The following is a 25236-nucleotide window of genomic DNA, read 5'->3' on the forward strand; positions in this document are numbered from 1 at the left end:
GGCATAATAGGGGATCAATAAATAGCAGACACCTTTGATGACTGTTTCGAACACTTTTAATAACCAAAAAAATGATGCGGTATGGTTGAGCTGGAGCAAATTACTGCAGAGTGTAAAATGGAAAAGATTTATGAAGACCAAAATAGGCAAGGAAATAAACCTCAAAGAAATCAAAATTGCAATCACGCAACTTCAGTCTGGAAAACCTCCAGGCCCTAATGGCATACTAGTTGAGCTGTACAAACAGCTTTCCAACACCATAGCCAGACCACTGCAGAAGCTGACACTACCACGTGACCCAAGATTAGCTTTTAGTGTTCTGACGCATAAGCAGGGCAAACTCAGAGAGGACGGCTTGTCAGGCATTATTTCTCTACCAAATAGTGAATCTACGACTTTTGCCAAAATATTGATGAACTGTGCCTGCTCCAAGTGGTAAATCAATTGGTGCACCCAGATCAGTCATATTTTATTCCCACAAAGTAACTAGGGTCAAGCTACACCGACTGTATATCTTGTCACATCACATTATTATTATGATTAATAATAATAATAAGTGTATTGTTTGGTTACTTAAAACCATTACAATCAATAATAGCGTAAACAATAATAAAATACCCAGTCAGGTTTCTTCCAAAGCATTAGTACATTAAAAAAGTACCATCACAATCAATGCTCATATGAGCAGTCTAAAATACAGGATAGGTGCCTTTCAAACATTCTGCACTTGTCAACGCTGCTGGTGCAGGCAAATGCTCTCACAGCTAATAAAGAAAATACAGGGTTGAATATATATAAGTGGCGGCTGATTTTTGCCAGCTGGTTAGGCACGAAGTCCTAATGCTCACACCTGGAACGAGCACCGGGCTTAATGTTGCATTTATTGCTAATGCTGGTGCATGCAGCAGCTTCGATAACTGATAACAGCTGAGTGCAATGTATAAAATAACAGCAGACTTGTCAAGAGAAGCTAGGAACAAGGGCTTAGTGTTCCCTGGTGGGGCCAGCGCCTAGCCTGTGCAATTTGCATTAAAACATTGCAATCAAAACAGCGTTAAAGCGGCATAACGGATGAATTTCTTAGAGAAATTACACGTAAAAAAGGCACAATGCATCTTTAATAATTACATAGGGGCTGGGTGCGTTTAAACAGCTGTCTGAGCAATACAGCAGCAAAAATGCCATAACCAAGCTCTACTAGAAACAAAAAATAGGCAGCACTGAAACAAAGAGCGGTCAGGGCCCTCCCTTAGACTGGAGAGGATTGATTGAAATATTTGCCTTAGTGTGACGTAAAGCTTCCAATAAAGTACACGAACTAATGGGTGTTTTAACCCCCAGGCTTAACTTCTTAGCCGCAAGGGCCACAAACTTGACCAGCAAAATGTTCAAGGTGGTATGTCAGGGTTGAGCGCATTAATGATTACCTGCCGGCACGTGCCTAATTTATTCCATCCCTGCCTTAAGAGTGCTTTCCGTTCCTCTACCAAGGCAGGGCAGCTGCAGACGATGATTTGTCATATGCCTTGGTCTGCAGCAGAGCTGACTGTCAAGGTGGTGCTACACATGCATAAGGCCTTCGACTCTATTGAGTGGCCTATCTTATTCCTGGTAGTTGAGAGGATGGGGATTGGGCTCACCATGTGTCCTGGATTAAACTGCTTTATTGGAAATGTCTCACTGGGATCCGCGATAATGGAACACACTCAAGAACATTTAGGATAAAGAGGAGGTACCCGCTGAGGCTGTCCACACTCCCCGATCCTGTTCGCCATGGCGACAGAGCTCTTGCAATATGGACCTGTAGAGATCTGTTGGCAAAGAGATGGAAGTGGTGTGAGGAACGGGCCAAGCATATCTCCGTCTATGAAGATGACTTTCTGCTTCACATCACGGGCCCCGACAAAACTCTATGTAAAAGTACGAGGGACAGGGAGCGTTAGGACAGGTCCAGTGTACAGCCTCCCTAAATGGTTAATACAAATCAAAAAGTATGCTGTTCCTAAGTAGAAAGCAGAAATAACAGAGGCACTTCTATATTTAGAAGCTAGAACCCTCACACATCCACTGGATGTCATTCATCATCATCAGGTCTCCTCCTCGTCAGACTGGCGCTGCCTCGTCGGACTGACGGGCGAAGGGGTTCTGTGCCGGAGATCTTTTTGAAGTGCGTGCCAAGAAAATAAGTAGGAAATAATTCAGACCTATTGTAAAGAACAGAGAGCTAGAAAAGATAGCCACACTGCAACAAATTTATTGTGTGTGATGGGTCTCGGTCAAGGTTAAAAACGAGGGGAGTATGAAGGAAGTAATGTTCCTCTACTCTGCCCAACTAAATATGGGGCAAAAGGACATTGACTCTAGCCCTAACTATAGGTCAACATGTTTCACGCCTTGGGTGTCCCTAAGGATCAATTGGCGTTTCATCAGGACCACAAAAACCCTTAGCTACCCTCCTGTATTAAGGAAAGGGCATCATGGGTAGAATGCTGGCAGAGAGACTGTCGTCGCCTTTACTAGAATCAATCATAATAGATATGTACAGCTAAGCATGACTGAGCACAGAGAGATCAATTCAAACATCATCCAACTGTATGCAAAAAATCATAGAGCTAGAAAGTAACCCAATCTAAAGGGAAATGCCTATATCGAGTTGGTAAAAATCTAGCCCCAAAAATCTGGAGCCAGTGTCCTGGAGCTCTTCAAAAAGATTTCCCGCACAGAGCCACTTTGCGGGGCCCGTCGGGCATTGCAGCGCCAGTCCGACAAGAAGCAGACCCTATGATGAAGCATGACATCAGTGAATGTGTGAGGGTTCTAGCTTCTTAATATAGAAGTGCCTCTGTTATTTCTGCTTTCTACTTAGGAACAGTGTACTTTTATATTTTTATTACCCGACAAAACTCTAGACGAGTTGAAGCAATATTTAAAAGCATTTTGGACTCCACATTAACTGGTCAAAGACATTTTCATATCATCTGAACAGGTGGACCCCATGTGTGCATCCCTGTATGTTGCTGAGAATAGAAAGGGACCACTTTAAATACCTAGGTATGTGGACCTCAGGAGTTCCAGACAAATTCTACTCACTTAATTTAAGCCATTTGCTGGTAAGGACGTGCTTGACAATATGATTGCACTGCTGAGGTTTGTTTATGTGTTACAAAAGACACCATACAATGTACCGGGTATGCTCTTTAAGAAGCTAAGTGAGCCAGTGCGTTCCTTCTTATACAACAAGGTAGCATAGCTCTAAAGACATTATTTAGGTCTGTCTTAGAGGAAGGATCGAAGATATAATGATGCCACTAAGGCGCAAGTCATTAATAAATGGGCGTCCATGCAACCAAATGAACCAGCCCTTAAAGTAGACAGGAACGGGCAATCGAGGCTACACAAATGTGTGACATGGGTATATACGAGCACCAAACATCCTGTTGTGAGAGGGTAAACAAGATCCCGAAACTGCTAAACTTCAGAAATACAGGAGGTCGGATGAGAAAGGGATTTATATCCTTTCGGAGAGATGAACAAATTAGACCGTAAACCCTTTACACTACTACAACACTAGTATTCGTTAGCTGGCTCCCAAGCTTTTAAATATGTACATTTGGGACACGTACTTAGAAGACACATCAAGAAAGGTGTTGAAATTCCAGACAAATCATCATTAGAAATGAGCTCCTCAGCACCAAAATCCACAAAAAAGCAACCTCCCAGATAAACAACATACGTAAACACAAAGAACTAGACAAACCGAGATCCCCATGGGATGAAGATGTGGACATACTAGAAAACGGAATGTGGAAAGAAACACTCATGCACCCTACAAAAGTAGCGTCGAAGAATGGGTTTTGCTTGGTACTACCAAAAAGTTTACACAGGTTAAAATATACCAGAGCACAGCTGCACAGGTTTGGGAAGATTGTGAATGACTTCTGCATGTGACACAATGGGTTTCGGCTGGTACCACTAAAAGGTTTACACAGGTTAAAGTAAACTAGAGCACAGTTCCACAGGTTTGGGAAGTTTGTGAAAGACTTCTGCATGCGACAGAATGAAGAACTACCCACTGATTGAACAATACTGATCCAGAGCTTTAAAACAAATAGATGTGACTCTGGGCCTCGCCCTAGGCCTGTGCTTCTGAGGATGTGGGCTGGATCGCGCTCCTAACAGATCCCAAAAAATATTGGTCAACCTGCGACCCACTGTGGCTAGAAAGTGACACTGCACAAAGGTGGGCCGGGGGTGCACTACCGACACTCACAATATGAAAGTAAAAAACAAGGGGCGTGTGGCAGCGCAAAAACACAATGTACAAAGGCACAGCATGCCAGAGGAAAATCAAAAAAAAATGGGACGCGTAGATAGAAAGACCTAGAGCAACATAACCCGAAAAGGGAAACCTCTGTATAGAAAGGAGGCGTAACAGGGACATGTTGTGACGGGACAAACATACCTGACAAAGGTAGGAACAAAGTAATTGCTGAGGCCAAGATGAAGAGCTGAGAAAGGATAATACACAAGATATGTGAATGTGGAAGTACCAGATGGGTGAGGAGAGAGAAAAAGTAGGGAAACCACAGGCTTGATCCCTTGAGAGACCTTTGACCCTGTCACCAGGCAGGTCGCTCTCCCCATCTGCCATGCAGCCTCCTGTGGGTTGAACCTCTGTTGCCGCTTTTGCCGCCTGAGTACTCGCTCCCTTTTTTAATCTGTACCCCTGCGCCTGGCTTCTGTGCCACTTTGTTTTTTCATTCTGTGCCCCTGTGTTTTGCTTTCTGTACCCCTGTGCTCTGTTGTCCCTCTCCCGCCGTCTTTTCCCGCAGTTTTTTCCCCGGGTTTTTCCCTCGCCGCTGAGCCCCTGCTGCCCCGCCCCCTTCACTCCCATTGGCCGCCCCGTTCCCACCTCCTAGCTGCTCCTCCCTCCCTCTGCCCTCATATGGAGGCCGCGAAGCGGTGGTAGAGAGCGACCTTTGACCCTGTCACCAGGCAGGTCGCTCCCCCCCTCTGCACGCAGCCCCCTGTGGGTTGAACCTCCGTTGCCGCTTTTGCCGCCTGACTACTCGCTCCCTTTTTTTATTCTGTACCCCTGCGCTTGGCTTCTGTGCCACTTTGTTTTTTCATTCTGTGCCCCTGTGTTTTGCTTTCTGTACCCCTGTGCTCTGTTGTCCCTCTCCGCCGTCTTTTCCCGCCGTTTTTTCCCCGGGTTTTTCCCTCGCCGCTGAGCCCCTGCTGCCCCGCCCCCTTCACTCCCATTGGCCGCCCCGCTCCCAACTCCCAGCTGCTCCTCCCTCCCTCTGCCCTCATATGGAGGCCGCGAAGCGGTGGTAGAGAGCGACCTTTGACCCTGTCACCAGGCAGGTCGCTCTCCCCATCTGCCACGCAGCCTCCTGTGGGTTGAACCTCTGTTGCCGCTTTTGCCGCCTGACTACTCGCTCCCTTTTTTAATCTGTACCCCTGCGCCTGGCTTCTGTGCCACTTTGTTTTTTCATTCTGTGCTCCTGTGTTTTGCTTTCTGTACCCCTGTGCTCTGTTGTCCCTCTCCCGCCGTCTTTTCCCGCAGTTTTTCCCTCGCCGCTGAGCCCCTGCTGCCCCGCCCCCTTCACTCCCATTGGCCGCCCCGCTCCCACCTCCCAGCTGCTCCTCCCTCCCTCTGCCTTCATATGGAGGCCGCAAAGCGGCCGCGCCGCTGGCATGCCGAAGGCGCGCCTAAGGCAAGCCCGACTGCGCCTGTCCGCGCCTGGACCGCAACCATGCACCAGCACCAGCACCCCTGGAACCCGCACCCCTGCAACGCCAGACTGCACTACGACGCAAGCACCCTCCACGCACTCAACACCAGACGAGACCACCCCTGCTACCGGGCCTCCCCGAAACGCACCCAGGGGCCTTTCACCTGCCGGAACTGCAGATTCACCAGCATCCAACCCTCCACACCACCAGCCAGAGAACCCAACCACCTCCGCTGCATCCTCCTCAACACCCGCTCCGCTCGCAAGCACGCCATCGAACTCTGGGACCTCCTAGACTCCACCACCCCCGACGTCGCCTTCCTGACCAAGACCTGGCTGAACGCCACCTCAGCACCAGACATCGCCATAGCCATCCCACAGGGCTACAAGATCTCCCGCAGAGACCGCACCAACGGAGTGGGAGGAAGAATCGCCATCATCCACAAAGACTCCATCAAAATCTCAACGAACACCGATGACACCCTCACCACCGCCGAGCACATGCACTTCCAGATCCACACCGACCCCAACACCACCCTCAGAGGAACTCTCATCTACAGACCTCCCGGACCCCGCCCACAGTTCAGTGACACCATCGCCGACCTCATCAGCACCCACGCCCTCGCTTCCACGGACTACATCCTCCTCGGGGACCTGAACTTCCACCTCGAGAACAACAACGACGCCAACTCCATCGCCCTGATCGACAACCTCGCCAACCTCGGACTCAAACAGCTCGTAACGACATCTACTCACGCCGGTGGACACACGCTCGACCCCATCTTCTCCGCAATCCCCCACGTCTCCTTCAACCACACCACCGAACCACACTGGACCGACCACAGATGCGTCCACTTCACCTTCAGAAAACCCACCACACACCACCGCACCCAACAGCTACCACGCCACTGCTGGGGCAAGGTCACCGAGGACCAACTGACTACCGCCCTCGCCCTGATACCACCCACCGACCCAGACACCGCCGCGACCAACCTCACACAGTGGATCAACGACTGCGCCAACACCCTCGCCCCTCTCAAGACCTCTACAACCAACCACACCAACAAGAAAGCCGCCTGGTTCACCGAGGACCTACGGATCTCCAAGCACACCTGTCGGAAGATGAAGAAGAAATGGCTCCACGACCGAACACCAGACAACCACACAGCCCTCAAGAGCGCCACCCGCAGACACCACCAACTCATCAGGACCGCCAAGAAGACCACCTTCAAGGACTGCCTAGACAACAGCGCACACAACACCAAAGAGCTCTTCAGCATCGTGAAAGAACTCTCCAACCCCAGCTCCAACACCAACGACATCCCACCATCTCAAGACCTGTGCGACTCTCTGGCCACCTTCTTCCACCGCAAGATCACCGACATCCACGACAGCTTCAACTCCGACCCTCCCGTACCCACCACCAAGTCCACCACCCCTGTGACTACCACTCGCACCAGTCGCCTGACCGTCTGGTCCAGCGTCAGCGACGAAGACACCATCAAAACCATGAACTCCATCCAATCCGGATCCCCATCGGACCCCTGCCCTCACCACGTCTTCAACAAAGCCAGCGCAACCATCGCGCCCCACCTCCGGAAAACAATCAACTATTCCTTCGAGACAGCAACCTTCCCAGAAAGCTGGAAGATTCCGAGATCAACGCCCTTCTGAAGAAGCCCAAGGCGGACCCCAAGGACCTCAAGAACTTCCGGCCCATCTCCCTGCTCCCTTTCCCAGCAAAAGTGACCGAGAAGATTGTCAACAAACAGCTGACCCGCTACCTCGAAGTTAACAACATCCTAGACCCTTCCCAATCCGGTTTTTGCAGTAACCACAGCACCGAGACCGCCCTCATCGCCGCCACTGACGACATCCGGACCCTGATGGACAAAGGAGAAACAGCTGCCCTCATCCTCCTGGACCTATCAGCAGCCTTTGACACGGTCTGCCACCGCACCCTATCAGCACGGCTCCATGACGCCGGTATCCAAGAGAAGGCCCTGGCCTGGACCACATCCTTCCTCTCCGGCAGAACCCAGAGCGTCCGCCTCCCACCCTTCCACTCCAAAACCACCGAGATCATCTGCGGCGTCCCACAGGGATCCTCCCTCAGCCCGACACTGTTCAATATCTACATGGCCCCCCTCGCCCACGTCGCACGACAACACAACCTCAACATCATCTCCTACGCCGACGACACCCAGCTGATCATATCCCTCACCGAAGATCCCCACACCGCCAAAGCTAACCTCCACCGAGGAATGAAGGCCGTAGCCGACTGGATGAAGGACAGCAGACTGAAGCTGAACTCAGACAAGACGGAGGTCCTCATTCTCGGACCCACCCCATCAGCCTGGGACGACTCTTGGTGGCCCACGTCACTAGGCACAGCCCCGGAACCCACGGACCACGCACGCCACCTGGGGGTCATCCTCGACTCCACTCTCTCCATGACCAGGCAAGTCAACGCCGTCTCCGCGTCCTGCTTCAACAATCTCCGTATGCTCCGCAGGATCTTCAAATGGATCCCCCTTGACACGAGAAAAACAGTTACCCAGGCCCTCATCACCAACAGACTCGACTACGGGAACGCCCTCTACTCAGGAACTACAAACAAGCTCCTGAGACGACTCCAACGCATCCAGAACGCCTCGGCCCGACTCATCCTCGATGTCCCCCGCCGCAGCCACATCACACTCCACCTGAGAGGCATGCACTGGCTCCCCGTCAACAAAAGGATCACCTTCAAGCTCCTGATCCACGCACACAAAGCACTGCACAACACCGGACCCACCTACCTCAACAACCGACTCAGCTTCCACATCCCCACCCGAAGCCTCCGCTCTGCCAACCTCGCCCTCGCCACAGTCCCCCGCATCCAAAAAACCACCGCCGGCGGCAGATCCTTCTCCTACCTCGCCGCCAAGACCTGGAACACTCTCCCCACCATCCTACGACAGACCCAGGACCTGCTGGCCTTTAGAAGACTCCTCAAGACCTGGCTCTTCAACCAGTAGCACCCCCCCTCCCCAGCGCCTTGAGACCCTCGTGGGTATGTAGCGCGCTTTACAAATGCAGTGATTGATGGATTGATTGATTTATCCTAGCGTGGCAATAAACTGTCCGCTGGAGATTCTCACAACTAAATAAATGGACTGTTTAAACGAAAAAAAAATACAATGTTTTCAAGAAACAAAATAGTGCCCATCTCTGCAATGTATTGGCAAGCAGATTACAGTCACTCAGAAATGGACATGGGATATGTACACAAGCCAGAGAAGTTGTAAAAAAAAAAAAAAAGTACGCATTTTGTTTACACCGCTGTTAAATTCACTTTGCGCCATCAGATTGTACAAAACCCGCCCCTCCCCACCCCCGCAGCAGAGCCTTGTTTACATTCATCACTCATTCCGGCCCGGGGTTTATAGTCTGATCATCGGAGTTGCCGGTGATGTACTCTGGATCTTAATCACCATGACTACCGTGTAGCATCTTAGAAGGACACAGAGCACCGGGGGTGGGGGTGGGGGGGGGGGGGGGGGAGTATTGCACGGTCACCCTGTCCACACCTATCGCACACCCTTCTAACGAGCCCTGGTCAATGCTGGCAACGGAGGGCACGAGGCGGAGGAAGGCGGCCCCTTTAAAAGTGTATTAACAAAGTCCACGGAGGTCAGGTGACGGAGGACAAACTCTCCCTTTCGGCACAACAAAGGAAGTTATCCACCGGGGATTAAAATGCGATGTGCAATATATCGAATAATGCAAAGAGATTAAGGTGCTTTTCATCTTTCGAACAAAACAAACGCTATGTAGAGTGAGATCAGAAATAATAGCTTCTGTCATTTTCTTATTCTATTTGATGTCCAGAAGTCGGGTACATGCAATTAACAAATGATTCTAATGTGCACCCCACTTACAAAGAAATACAAATCTATTCAATATTATGATGTCGTTTTTTTTTTTACATTTCCAGAAAACTGAAACCTCGGGTCAGAGTCCACCAGAGTAACAGCCGCGGCCTGAGATAAATCCACCAGAGAAAGGCGCGTGCACTGCCAGGGTGACACCTGGCATGACACCCGAGAGTAACAGGTACCGTGACAAATGCACCGTCTGATGCTAATCCAGACACGTCTCCATCGGTTTATGGAAATTGACAAAGCACCTCTGATCGATTTCCAGGAAAGGCCTTTGTATTTATAGCCAGTTCTGTTATCACAGTGAACTTCTTCACCATAACTCAAAACTCCACTAAAAGCACAAAAGACGCTGCCCTGCCAAGTCTATGTAGACCTCTTACCCGTAGACTAGAGTTAGTGCGCGCTGACTTGCTGTAAATGACATGGATTCGGGGAATAGCGGATTCCTTGAACACGTCGTAAACCATGCAGCGCCTGGAGTGGGGACAGGTGGATCAAGGCGCTGGTGAAGGCTACTGCGGTGGTCTGGAGCTCCCGCAGGATGGTGTTTTGTCGCTAGCGTCCCAACCCCAGCGCAGAAGAATCCATGCATGGTATGAGACACCTTTTGTGTCAACAAGGCGCAAACTTGACATTTACCAGGGCATTTAGACCCAACGGGTTCCATGGGCTACGATTGGAGTTGTGAGGGGGGGGGGGGGGTACGATTGTTTTTGCACTCGTTGTACAGATCAGGACTGATAACGGGCAGTATGAGCGCTGGCACGATTTGAGGACCACTAACAGGTGCTGATGCTAAAATAGATTTAAACCGCATCTGCTCCCACTGTAGCACTAGTGCGCATGCGCCTACATGGCCGCTTTAGAAGGCTGGCCTTAGTCAACTTTTGTCGTGGCAGTAGTTTCTTCAACCCCGCGTCAACTAGACAAGCTGTCGCCCACCCTCTCTGCTCTTCTTCTGCTACATTTAATGCCAACCACAAACCTACACTGGCTAAGTGGCATTTGTCTTATTACGTGGTAGTTGGTGGTTTAGGGCGATGATATGTTCACATTTGTTCACTTACCGTGTCTGTCTTTCATCTACGGGACTTTCGATACAAGTTGGTCCATTTTAAACACTACAAATCAATCAATCATTCATGCACCAGTACCTCTGTAATTCCTTATTCTTCCACCGGGAGGTAGCTTGATTCTTTGGTACTCGTTCAATGAAGCTCACCAGCTCTTCCATCAGAAGTCTGTAAAAGGAGAATGGACAATGTCACACAATCACAATGACTTTGCTTTGCCACATGGTGACTGAGAAATGTGAACTCACCCTATCTATGTGCGTATTCGTTCTTAGGACAAGGTTTTCTACTAAAAGAAAATGCAGAATATGCAAGAAATTCAAGTCGATCTTAACTCAGAAACTCAAAATAAAAATCATCATGACTGATACAGATGTTCATTAGGGACATTCATTGGGTGCTCATTAGGAAGCCTTTGAAAGAAGAAGGTGCAGAACATTCTCACCCATACTTAAATACCACTGCAGTGTACCGCTCGCTACCTTACCTGAAAATCAGCCGTCCAAGCCTCTGTGGGTTTTGCAGGCTTGTTAAGGGCTCCAAATGACCAAGTATGAATTTCCAATTCCAAGACAGAAGCGTTCACCCCAAGTAGTTGTTCTAATGTGGCCAACTGAGGCTTGACCATCGCCTCACCTGCGCATGTCACCGGAAATGTAGGAAGAGATGAGGAAAACAGCAGTTGTAGCTACTGAAGGAGACTGCGGTAAAGTAAATGACCATTGGCCCTGCTCATCCTTCCTCGGCCTGCCGTGCGCGGTGAACCCCAGCTCTCACTGAAGGCATAAGGCACCCTTGGAGAGGAGACCAACAGGCGCCCAAGTAGGCCCCTCTCAGATGAAGTGGCACGGCTCGCTTAGAACTCTGGTTGCCCTTTGTCCACCAAGGCCTAAAGCATCACAATTTATGCCCATGTCACTCAAAGGATAAAGAAGAGATCAAAAAGAAAGATTACAGGGGTCACTGTGTCTATACTCCGGTCCCCTGAAGTCACCCAGAGTGTATCTTCCAATCCAGCTGTGACTGCTCACATCTCCTTTCTCTGACAAAAAGGGGTGGCACTGGGCGTGAAACAGAACCACACCACGGTTACACTTGTTTCTTCTGGCCTCAGCTCTAGACCCTATTTTCTCATGGGTGTCCGTTACAATCCTCATTTTGCGCTCACCCTTGCTGGTCACATGGAAAAGTCCCATTAGGCCCTAGAAGAATGAACACTGCTACCCAACACATACCACATTCTGGAAACCATCATTGGGTGACAGCCTGACAACCTCTCTAGTGGTAAGACAACACAAAAACTGCTCTTCAGGGTCTGGCCCAACGAGAAGAGGCGATCACTGAACCGCCCTCACCCCCTCATGCGGGTGAGGTTATCGTTCGCCTGGGCACTGGCACCAGGCCTGGGACAACACTACTGAATGGAAAGATGACTGTCTGAGACAACCACACACATCCGTTTCCTAGTTGGTACAGGTTCATTCCTCCATAGCTAAAGGACCCAAAGGAGCGACATCCCACAAGAAATTGTGGCTGTGAGAGAGGGAGAGGTAATACCCTGAAACCAGGTGCAGGCGGTACACCCAGTACATGTCACAATGACAATTATGGAGGAGTCATGCAGCAAAAGTTGAGACTGGGACCAGCAAGTCACAACTTTCCTGTAAACATCAGCATTCCCTTAACTGTGCATTCTGCATTTACTCATCCAGGTAATTATATGCCATCAAGATGTAGAATTTGCTCCGTACACTCGCATTATTCCCATTTCGTTGAGATCCACTGTTCCCAGTTGGTTCTCTCCTCTCTTCTCAGACCCACCTCACACCTCATTTATACTTTGTTTCCGTGAAACACACAGTGAACACGAGGAACAAAGCGGTCAGAATCACATTTTCTCCTTAATGTCCCTAGCCAGTACGCTGCTGTGGTAAAAGGGCTGTGTATTTCAGCCAAATAAAGGTCCATGGTTGTTGGTGCCTGCTCGCAGGTGGTGGAGAACTTCCAATCAGCGAGGCGAGAACGGCTTCCTTGTTACTTTAAAGGCTTCTCATTGACAAATCACGGTATATACAAGTGTACATTTGTGGTGGGTTATTTTCTTGTTTAAAGTGCGTAAACTCACTTTTCTTTGACAAGAAGACCACACCAATGACCAGCTCCACAGAACGTGAAACAGTGGGATGGATTTGGAAGGCGCTTAATATGTATTTAAGAAAAACATCCATGGCGTTTCTTCTATTTGACTAATAGTACAGTTCAGCCAGACTCATGACATGCGTTAAAATAAACTATATTTCAGCATCATGTATATTACAGGCATGAACAAGTCCCCATGGGACTGATCTGTGCATACAACACAATCCTGTAGACTGAGTACTGCAAGCGGGGTCTCTGACTGACTGGTCTCCACCCTACATTGCTAAGGTCGAGGGTGGTCTATGGCAATAGGACAGGCTAACCCTCCCCCCCCCCCATAACATTTCTCCACTGACTGTTCCCCATTCACAACATGTCTGAAGCTAACTTCTCTCTATGCAACATGCCTTTAGCTGTTCTCCATATGAACAAATGGCTGAGCCTGCATGTTCTCCGCATGTAACATGCCACAGGCCAGCTACTCTCCGTAGGCATCATTGCTCCCTACGTGCCTTGACTGTGCTTAGTTTTTAATATGCCTTCAGGCTGACGTTTATGTATTTAACATGCCTCAATGAGGCTACATTTCACATATGAGGGACCATCATGTTTCAAACCAGAAACAGACAATCCGAGCATGTGTTCTCGCCTGCCTCCAGATTAGGTCACTGACGTAAGCCACAAACAAGTGGGGCCACCTGTGATGCCACAAAAGCACGTCTTTAAAATGTGTTTTGCAATAAATATTGTGGGCAGCCTTTATCCGTTCATATTCAGTGAATAATCAATGCAAAAGCAGCCCATATGATATGGGGGGAGGGGCGGAATAAATTAGGCAGTGAGTGTTACGAAGAAGCCGGGATGTGTGAGTGATTCGCACAAACAATTTTGATAGATCAATAAATTAAATCAATCACCCAATGGTCATCTAAAATCGGAAACAGACGAAAAATTTAAATAAAAATTCGAATAAAAAGCTTGCGCAGAATGTAAAGCATGGCACGGTTCAAAATATTAGTTTGACAGCACTTAAAAAAAAACCTAAAGGAAAATCGTGGCCTGCAAGAACATAAACCAAAGTCTCTTCAAGCTAACTGTTGGCAAGATAAACAAAAAAAAACAAAAACATGGTCCACTGTAAAACGTGAGCGAGTCAGCAGGCGGAGCGCTCACCTGGCGATCTGCACGGTGGGCTCGGTGGCGTAGACGGTCCCATTGAAGCCGGTGTGCTCGGTGATGTACGGCAGGGCCATCATGCAATGATAGTTAGAGATGAGGATCACATCTACGGTAGACAGATCTATCAACTCTGTCTGGGGAAGAAAGAACAAACAGTACATACGCCGCAAATCCTGAAGCTTTCCTTGAACGGAGTCCAACACGCTGTATATTTCAGTTACCTCTCGTCAGTCATCTGTACAAGCTGTACAATAAAAGCCTCATTTACTTGCAGTACGAGGCGTCCCCGCATCCACCAACTGGACCCTATTCTGCTTTTACCTAAGGCGCCCCGATGCTCACTGCTTGAAACTGCCCAGGGGAGCCTTCAGGGTTGAGAAAATATACATTCGCCGGAACATTTCAGATCTCGAGGGTGGTATTTTTTGCATTTCCCCTCTGTTGCTGCTGTCCCTACGTTCAGATTGAGCCTAGCAGACACCACAGCTGCTACACTGAAAAAGACCTATTGTCTACTTACCAAGAACTTACCGGGGCTTAATGCCCATTGCTTGCCATTGGTGAGCTTTGCTGTCACTTATTTATTTGATTCTTATTCGATGGCTTGCTGTCCCCTACTTCTGTTTGTCCCTCCCATGGAGCACAGCCTCTTTACCATCCCTTTGATTGGATGGCTTGTGTCCCAAAACTGCTCACACTTAGGGAATCATTTTTTTCTTCAGGCACTACACGAGAGTACATTTGTTTTCCAGCTCTCTCCCTAGTGTGCTACTTCCCTCCCTGTAACACCCCCATGCTCTGATTCCTCACCCCGTTGTAGGCTGCTCTTTCTCTCGTGTGATTCTCCCCGAACCCCTGCTCTCCGTGTTGCTCTCTCCCCCTTGTGCTCTCTCTCTCTCATTTGAATCCCCATTTGCGCTGTGTCTGGCTCTCCCCCTCGTGCGCTGCTTCGCTCCACCCATTCAGCTCTATTTGTACTTTATCACCCCACTCCCATTGCTACCCCTCACATGCTCCTCTGTTCCTCCCTCATCCCTTGTGGGCAATTACTTTGTTTTGTTTTTCGTTTTTAGGGAGGGACTGGCAGCTGCCACTTGCTCCTGGGAGTTACATATATTTAATTTACATAAAACATTTTTTTTTTACCGATCTAAGTAATGTCCGCCATCATAGATCGGTAGAAAAAAAAAAAAAGAAGAAGGATATTGGTGTTAGTGTCATTATGTAGGTGCGAGCACGTGTGGTGACTCGTGTGCGCTGGCAGGAAGATGTGACTGGCAAGGGCAGCCATTGAGTCGCTTTTTATTTTTATTTTGCCAACATTGTACCTTATGGGCAGACGGCACTGGCAAAGCCAAAAAGCTCTTAACGGTGAGACCTACTAGCTTTGCTTATTGCGTTATGTACCCACTCACTGAATCTTTACACCAGACGGAAACATACAAGCTGCTGACTACTTACAAATACAATTTCCAAAAAGAGTACGAGAGAGCAACGTGCAAAGGAGTGTCAGTCTGTGCTCTCTAGTTCCATGTGTAGCCAGCGGCGGCTTCCGCAAATCGCATGGTGTGGCGGGAACAAAATAAAAAAAATATAATACTAATTAAAAAAAATTAAAAAAAAAAAAAAAAAAAAAACTTACTTTTTCCCGTTGCCGCCTCCTGCCGTGTTGCTCCTCTGGTCATCTTGTGCTGGGACACAAGCACAGGCTCCTGAGCAATCCTGGCGCCACTTTCATGCTAAACCTCTTGCTCAGACACAACCCTGGGGGTCTGTGCAGTTTCTACAGCCCGGCTGTATAGCACATCCGCGCTGGAGAAACCTAAGTGCGCATGCGTTTGGCCGGCCTGAGACCGCCGGCCAAACACACTTGCGCACTTAGTGCTCTCCACTCTTCCCAACTCCCATGAGCCAGCAGATGAAAGATAAAACAATAATTAAATATTGTTTTAGCTTTCATTTCCTGGCTTAGCCAGGGGGTGGTGGGGAGGGGGGGGTGAAGCTCCTTCACCATTGCAAAGGAGCCGCTCCTGTTTGTAGCACAGGTCTTTGAGTTTCCTCAACCTTAGTCTGACAGTAGGAGACCCAGCGTTGTCTGTAGAGTAAAAAAAAATTGTAATCTAGTACATTTCCTAGTGTGTGATTCTTTAGGGACCATAGATATCTAACTGTATATTCTGAGCACCTAGAAATAATAACATCTTCAGTGTGAGGGATGTGTGGTTCCCACCTTTCCCTATTGCAAGCAGCCAAGCATGTCCATGTTTGCTGATGTGGTTTTGGTAATGTTGTCCTTTTTACTTATTACTAATTTCTTATCTTATGAAGCTACACACACATGCATTGCAGCCATAAGTCTTTATTCATGAGCAGCACTATGTTGTCTGTGTATCCACCACACATTAGTTACTGAATCACTGATGTCACACGTGATAGACTAAGTTTAAAGTGCTCTAAGCATGTTCCTTCAGACTCCCCAATAAAGTGTACAGCAGCTCGCACTCATGGCAAGCTGCTCCGTTTCTGCTGACACTGCCTGCTAATTCAGTACTAAACCATACAGATGTTCTGTGAAAATACATGATCAATTGATGAAAAGTATGGTGCAAGACCTTCTGCACAATGCTTTTTGATCCAAATCATAGATGTCATGAGGATTGTGTTGATCTTTACATTATAATGTTTTACTCAAGGCAAGAAAATCTGTAAGGCTAGACATCCAACTAGTAATTCACCTTTGTGTGCGATTGTTCTACCAGACTCAATCAGTGAGCATTAGTGAGAATATCCTGAAAGTTGGTGCTTCTGTCTTCTAGGGATGTATACTTAATAAGAACAGATGATGGTTCTAGCATCCTGAAGGATTTCAAGGTGCCATCCAACAAGTAGTGTCTTCCATTATAGTACTTGTGACCCTGGCCTGTCTATCCTTATCGCCGTTTGTTTGATGCCATCCATTAGACTAGTTGCAATTGTAATGGCCTCATGCTGATGCTGCAATATGAGTACATGGAGATGGAGGAAGACATCACTGTAGTGACCAAGATTTGCACAATGTGATTTTTTTCCTGATGATGCTGGCATGGTTCACCAATTTCTGCATCTGGTTGGTGCACTTTGCACAGTTTTGTTCAGTGTGTTACAGACTTAGCCATTGGTGTAGGCAGGATGTTGTTGTAAGAAACATTTCTGTTGTGATCTTCACTATTTCTCTTGTCTTCTTTTTTCTGGCATTGAGACTATGTGTGGTATTCCACTGCTAAACAGCAATATAGAGCATGTGCCCATCCCGTTAAAACAATCACTTCACACTCAAATTAATGAGTTGGCTCATTATTCTTTCTTTTGTGTGGCATGATAGATGGCACAGAAAAGACCCCAAATGCATAGGCTTTAAAAGCCATATGAGGGCCGTAAAAGCACTGCATGTATTCTTGGGCAGCAAAAGTGCATTTGCCATGTAGGAAAACCTATTTTTATATTTTAATAAGTCAATCCTAATGTGTGCCTGACCCGCCAGGAACAGGATGGCGGTAGGGGGTGTCAGAATCCCCATGGCTGCGGAGCGCGCTCCGCAGCCATGGAGGATTCTGTTGGGCAGTGGTAAACCGGCGGGAGACCGCCGGTTTACCCTTTCTGACCGCGGCTGAACCGCCGCGGTCAGAATGCCCTCGGGAGCACCGCCAGCCTGTTGGCGGTGCTCCCGTGGTCGGTGACCCTGGCGGTCACCGGCCGCCAGGGTCAGAATGACCCCCTCTATCTCTAATAAATGGCCTAGGGGAAAAAAAAAATTCTATCTTTGCCAGGGAAATGCTAGAAAGTTAATTCAAATGTATTTTTCACTTAATTTAACAAATATATAATTCCATGGTGAAAGTACACTTTTGATACCTTTACTAGAAGATCAACTTTATAACAATTTACTTTCTGGTGCCTCACCCAAAACTAGCCAAGAAGCTGTTTTGCCACTCATCTCGACTCCAGATGCCCGGTACATATTCCTGGCTGAAGTTAATGACTGTGCTCTTCAGAGGACAATAACTTAGCCAGGTTGGGGTGTAATCCACAACAGTCAACTTAACAGGGACTGGCTATCTTGAAGAGAGTTGGAATACCAAAAGGCAACCTTCAAACTACCTCTTCTGAGTTGAATACACCACATGGATCTGCTGCTATTTATTCCTATGGCCCTTCTAGACCCTTTTGCTCCAACCCCAGCAGGTCGAAAACAGTTTGTGACCTTTAGCAAGATACCTCAAGTAAATAGGAGAGTAGTTTAGGGAGAGCAAGAGCCCATTCAGATAGAAGAAAGGGGTTACGAATTGGGAGTTAGGGCTTCTGCAATTTGGTTTTACAGGAAATAAAAGAGAAAGTGATGCAAAAGGAGGTGGGCATACTGGGAGAAAACAGAGAGGACTGGGAACATTCTCCAATGACTGACTAGTGAACAGGATAAGACTGGCACCTCAGCTCCACCTCAGAACATTCATGCAGTTCATAAGACTGCATCCGAAGAGGAAAGCTCTGCTACAAGCGAGCATTGCAAAGCCATTGGGTCTAGCCTTTGCAAGAACTATTGGCTTTGCCAATGTGTTTCAGCCGTGGTGTACACCAGTGAGGTTGCTGTTCAGCATTGCTAAATGTTAGTGGCGTGGAGTGGAGTTTTGTTAAGTGGAGTGGCATAGTGTAAAATATAGTGAAATGGAGTGGATTGGAATGGAGTAGTGTAGAGTGGAATGGCGTAGAGTGGAGTATGTCATAGAGTGGCATACAGAGGAGTAGTGTTGTAGAGTAGATTAGAGTGGCATACAGTGGAGGGCCGTGAAGTGGAGGGGCATCGAGGTTCTTGGAGGGGCATAGATTGGAGTAAAGTGTTGTTTTGTGGATTGTTGTGGAGTGGGGTAGACTGCAGCAGAGTTGTAGAGCGCAGTGGAATCATACAGTGGAGTGGCCAAGAGTGAAGTGGCAGTGTGTCGTACAGTGGAGTGCTGTAGACTGGAGTAGAGTCTAGTGGCACGTAGTGGTGTAGAGTGGAGTAAAGTGTTGTAGACTGAAGTGGTGTAAAGTGTCAGAATGGTGTGGTGTAGCGTCTAGTAACGTAGACTGGAGTAAAGTGTCAGAGGGAAGTGACAGAGGGCCTGATTACAACTTTGGAGGACGGTGTTAATCTGTCCCAAATGTGATGGAAATACCACCTACCGTATTACGAGTTCCATAGGATATAATGGACTCGTAATACGGTAGGTGGTATATCTGTCACATTTGGGACGGATTAACACCGTCCTCCAAAGTTGTAATCAGGCCCAGAGTGTCTTAGAGTGGAGTGTTGTAGAATGGAGTGGCGTAGAGTGCTGTAGAGTAGCATAGAGTGCAGTGTTGTAGAATAGAGTGTCATAAAGCGGAGTAGAGTGGCCTAGAGTTACATGGCATAGAGTGCAGTATAGTGTACTAGAGTGTTGTTGAGTGGAGTTGTGTAGAGTGTATTGGAGTGGTGTAGTGTGGAGTGGCATAGAGTGGAGTGGCATAGAGTAGAGTGGCACAGAAAGGAGTGGCATAGAGTGGAGTATGCATGGTGTGGTAATGCACTGCTATTACAGACAACACATTTTCATCTGAAATGACCATTACATTTGCACCCACAGTTTAACTGATAGAACTATACAGCACACAAGTGATAATGTGTGGAAATGGCATCACCTAGTGTACTGATTTGTTTGGATTGTATTCAAATATTTGTTTCCATTGCACTTCAGAATTACAAAAATGTGGTTCATTTGTGCTTTCCTAATTCTGATATATTCTGAAATATCTGCACAATTAATTTACAGACATTTACATTTTGGTGTGTGCCAGAAAAAAATCCTTTCCCACTCCCAGTACCTAGCAAGACTGTCACAAAGTCTCACCCTTTGAAGTCAGAGAAAGAAAAGTAAACACAATGCTCCCTCGGAAGGCAGATCCTGATAGTTGACCTCTGTCTTTGATGCACAGCATATGTGACAAGATAAGAACAAAATTTAAAGGGCTGGTTACAAAAAGCAAAAACTCATGGACGAACACATTATACAGGCTATGATCCATGGTAAGGACAAAGACATGCTGGACAGCCTAAAATAAATAAAGGCAGCAAATAGAAGGCAAGCAAATGTGAGTTAAAAAACACAAAGCCAATGTTAAGTAATAGGTAGAATACATTTCTAGGGAATCTTTCAGCATGTCACTAAGAAGTCTTTTCGCATTCACAGAACTCCCCTGTCTGGAAGACTCAAGGACTCCTGACTCCTGCTTGCACTCAAGAACTGGGACTTCTCTGCAAGGTTCAAGTGGCTAGCGTTCTCTTTACCTGTACCAGGGACACAAAAAGTAGACAGGCTCATGACATCAAGAAGGCCCAGCAGGCCATTGAGGACTGGACCCTACTTGAATCCTGGCTGGAGAGAGGCCTCTGCCAAAAAGCCTGGCCTGAGAGCTGCAGGAGTGACAAGGAGGATCTTTCCCAGCAGCTGGGGAAAAGTGGGACTTAGTAAAATGTTTCCACCTCCGGAGAAGCAGGAAAATGTGCTGAGACTTGCTCAGGGAGATTGCACCATAGGTGGGCATGAAAAACAGTTTTGTCGCACATTTTGTTGCAGACAAAACAGATTCTGCAAGTCTTCTCAGTGAAGTTATCTGGCCTTGTGGAGACCGCAACCGCTAAAGCTTTCAACCTTGCCTTGCTAAACGAATATAAGGCTTCAAAATCCAGCTTTGTCTTGTTCAGACCTCATCATGCCAAAGCCAACAGCTTTAACAGGAGCTCAAGATGACAATTTAACTTTGAGGATCCCTTGCTGGCTTCAGCTTGGACTGTACCCAGCAGCAGGATTCTGACTTTCAAAAAGATAAGTAAGTCTGAAGGTAGAAACTTTGACCAGTGTAATCCACTCTGTATGTCAGACGTTCCCCTACATTGCATTTGGCCTGAAATCACAACTAAGTCCCTGTCAACCAAAACTGGCATTTTTTAAGGGCATTTTACTTTTTCTAGGCGCTTTCTGCCTTAAAACTTTAAAAGCTCACATCTTCGGCTTGCATTATCAAAGTAATAATTTTGGTGTATTTTGTTTATTAAATTATTCTCTATTTTTCTAAAATGGTTTGGGTATTTTATTATGCTGTCTTCTTGACTTTAAAATGTATGGCACTGCTTGAACTTAACACACATTTTCCTATGTTTTGTCTACTGCTTGTACCATAGCTACCAGTGGTTGAGCAGAGTTTCACTGAATCATGTGATGAAACATAACCAGGGTGTGCTTATTAAGTGTAATCTAAAATGTATTTATGTGTCACTAACTACCGTAAGACACACGATTGATCAAATAGCAGCATGGACATAGATGTCTTTAACAATAAGAGGGGCAACAATAAAGGTATCAAATAGGCAGATTTTAGCCAGAGGATAAATAACTCCACAAAAAAAGACAATGTTTTGATTAGGCTCTTCAATAAAAAAATTAGGACTAGGTCTACTGTGACCACTGCATCAATTCTAAAATTAGGTCAGTCTGCCTCGAAACCAACGATGGAGCTGGCACTCTTCCTTCATCAATAAACTTCTGCCAAGAAGATGCTTTTCTTTGACAAAATGTGCATGCAAAACAATCCCACGCTGCGTGTTTGTCCGCCTTGAGCTTACACGTATTACCAAGACAGCCACCACCTACCTCAGGCAGACAGAATTCCAGGACTGAGTCCACAAACACATGGCCAGCACATTCTTTCAGCTCCTAAAAAAAAAAAGGTGTGAATAAAATTTTAAATCTTAATATATTATGCCAATACATTCTAACAAATGCAGATATAGCCCTGAAAGTATCAATCGTTTAAATCAAACATTTATAATATTTTGAGGCTTTCTGTATTACTGAATATGGGTGCTCGTTTTCATGACTAGAGTCGATCCAGACGCCATAGGGCCGCGCTGAACCATGCCCACTTCCCACCAGCGTAACCTCACTTTCAAACCTGGCAAGCGGAAGCAGGATTTTGAGAGACTAGTACTGTAGGTGGGAATGATATCTGCTCCTCAAGGTCATTCATTCAATTCTTCCCAGGTAGGGAGGTGACAAGGGATCCTGCCACCAGCACCTTAGATATGTTTACGCTGAAAGTGAGAAGTTTCTGGCCCATGACCAAGCTTCATTGACTTGTAGTAACAGAATAGAAACATACCAGCCTAAGGTTCTAAGTATTTTAGCTTTAGATTCCAAACGACTGACTTCTAGCTAGAGCACTGGTCAACTGGAAGGACAACTTGTCTTTGATCTTTAGCTGGGCTTCCTTCTATTTTGCATGAAATGCTAGTTGGATTTTTGACTTCCTGGTGATTTGTGTTTTACTTTTAACATATGGTGTGTGCAGCAGCAGAAGTGCCTCAACAAAGGAAGAGGGAAGGGGAGCGATGAACCAGGCTCCACACGTCGCCACCAGGGTCACAGGAGAAGTTTCTCTGGAGGAACTGGGGCGGAGAACTGCCCAGCACCGGATCCCGCAACTGGCTTCAATATAAGTGCAAACCCAATCAAAATGGTAAGTAAAGTGTCCCAGCATTTACTAAGTGTTTGTTGCTTGCTCGCATGGCTTATATTGTCTGAAGCCAAAGTATTTTCTAAAAGGGTTCACACAGTTGTTAGTTGGGAAGGCGAGACTGGGTGGAGTCCAGAGAAAAAGGTCAAATGAGGGAGAGTGTGAACCAAGGATACAGAGCGAGCGGGCTCAAGGAAACATGTGGTAGTGATGAGACAGGAGTGCCAAGACCTGAAGCACAGACCCTTGAAGGATTAATCTATAAGAAAAAAGACCCTCTGAGCAAGTATCCCGACTGCTTCAAGAGCCCCTCCAGGTGTAGACTGTATGTTCATCAAACACAAGGGCATCTTTGGGTTTGAGTGCATAATGCCTTCCTTTCTCCCCCTTCCATGAGATCAGTTAGAAGAAATAATTGACGCAAGCCCTATTCCACTAGCTGGTGGCTTTTCAACCATCTTTCACAGGATGAGCTGCAGGCACAAGGCCTGCAGACCATTTTCCCTTCACTGAAGTGTGAATGGACTTTAAGGAATCAGGATGGGGGCCAGGCAATCTGAATGTAGTGAGCACCCACTGAAACCGACTCTTGCCCAACAATATGCTAATTTCACATGCAAGTACTTAAAAGAGTAGGTGGGACTCACTAATGAATACAGGAGGATGTCCTTTCCTGGGCACAGAACCTTTGAAATGTAGAGATTAGCTAATTTACAGTAGGGGCTAAAATACCCCAAAAACAGATTGGAGCAGTGGCCGCTCTTCATCCAGTTGCATGAGGAAGCACATAAACGCATGCATGAATCCCATGTCCAGAGTATGAAAGATGCTCAGGAGAAGTTGGAATATCAAATTAGCCACTTTAGAGACAGAGTCAGGGCTTGTGCTCCTACTGCTCAGTTTCCTCCCTAGCTACCCAAGAGGAGGAGAAGAAAAGCTCAGGTAAGAGGGAGGGCATGTTCCCCATGGCGGCCGATGGGGCTGGGTGTGTACCCAGGAACTGAGCAGCACCTACAGGACAGCCGACAACTGGAGCTTAAGCAAGTTCAGAGATTGGCAGACAGCAAAACGACCAGATCGGAATCTGATCTCACTATTGAGGATCAGTCTAGAGCATGTGGGACCGCAAGACAGAAGTTCTATGATCACTCCTGAAAGCTTGACACAAACCGCAGGGTGGATGCCTAGACAGCCTTCCTCTTCTCCCCTTCAAAGTGATGCAGATGATGAGAGTCCATCCTCTTCCACCTTTCTCCTTCTGCGAGACTACCCAGAAGCCAACGGTGGAGTTGTGGATCACATTATATGAACACTGGCCTGCCAAATTAATACACATAACAAAATGTCCCCAACATTCCAGAAAATCCAACTAAACTTCAAGAAGAATTGCGGAGCGTGTTTGAAGTGTGCAGACCCCAATGGGCAGATGTGATTCAGTTGTTGCGACCAATTGTGCCCAGAGAGATGAGAGGAAAACTTCTGGAGAAAGCACCAGGTCGAAGCTGATCACTGGGAATACTGAGGAGCAGAATGTGTTGACAGATGCACTGTTGAATGCGATTCCAGAGATATACCCGGTGACAAATGACTGGACTAAAATTTCCAGTTATAAGCATATTAAGTGTGAGGAGCCACCTGATTATCTGAACAGGCGCAAGGATGTGTTTGAAAGGACTTTGGGAATAGCAGGGCCAGAAGCGAGAGCTCAAGATGCTGTTGGTACTGCTTTTGTGCCGGGGTTGTTAGGGTATAAAGAATCAATTGACCACTGTTGGATTGTATGGCAGACCATGAAGTTAGCAGAGCCACGAATCAAAACTTAGGTCACTGAAGTTGCAATACATACAGCGAGTGATTAGAGGGGTGATGCGAGGAGCTCGACAAAGGGGGAGGGGCCAAGGAGGCCAGGGAGGCGGGAGGAAGCGAGGAGAGAGGATTAGAAGGGGAAATGGAAGTGGCAGGTGACAGGCCCCCTGGTTCAGAGGTTCTTGCTTTGCCTGTGGCTAGCTGGGGCACTGGAAATGAGTCTGCCGTAATACTGCCTCTAAAGCGTCAGGACTCCTGGCCAACTTGGGTATTGTCAATCCGCTCATGATCCTTATCCCGTATTATAGGACAACCCATGAGGTTCTGACTGGGTGATGTATACCTTGATACCTCTAGACCATGAAGGCCCTTATGTGAATCGTGTCACTGCTGGTAAACACATCACTTGCCTTACTGACATGGGTGCAAGCCACTCACTTGTCAAAACGCTGGAATCCCTCTCTCAGAATAAAAATACGGCAGAGAAAGAGAGAAGAAAGTACTCGAGAGGAAAGATGACGTGAGATGCCAACAGAGGAGTTCAGAAAGGTGCAGGAGGAAAGGGGATTAAGGGCCAGATGTAGCAAAATCCGATTTAGCGACTTGCAAATTGCGAGTCACAGCGACTCGCACTTTGCATGTCGCAAAATCGGATGCAGAATGGTGTCTCAGACACCTTCTGCGACTCGCTATGGGGTTGCAAAGACCCACCTCATCAATATTCATGAGGTGGGTCGCATTTTGCGACCCCATAGCGAGTCCCTGCGCTCACAGGGATGGTGGCCTGCTGTAGTCAGCAGACCTCCA

At 47.3% G+C, this 25236-nt stretch overlaps 1 protein-coding gene across 1 annotated transcript in view; it reads right to left on the minus strand.

Moving 5' to 3' along the window:
• The window catches only part of INTS9 (integrator complex subunit 9), a 249465-nt gene that overhangs the window by 111453 nt on the left and 112776 nt on the right, over positions 1–25236 (minus strand). Inside the window, exons 4-6 of the mRNA XM_069233783.1 lie at positions 21762–21824; positions 14050–14189; positions 10819–10905 (exon numbers count right to left, since the gene is read on the minus strand). Of these exons, the coding sequence (XP_069089884.1) occupies positions 10819–10905; positions 14050–14189; positions 21762–21824 (290 nt within the window). The remainder of the gene's footprint in view (positions 1–10818; positions 10906–14049; positions 14190–21761; positions 21825–25236) is intronic.

This window comes from Pleurodeles waltl, chromosome 5, assembly GCF_031143425.1.
Source record: "Pleurodeles waltl isolate 20211129_DDA chromosome 5, aPleWal1.hap1.20221129, whole genome shotgun sequence".
NCBI lineage: Eukaryota > Metazoa > Chordata > Amphibia > Caudata > Salamandridae > Pleurodeles > Pleurodeles waltl.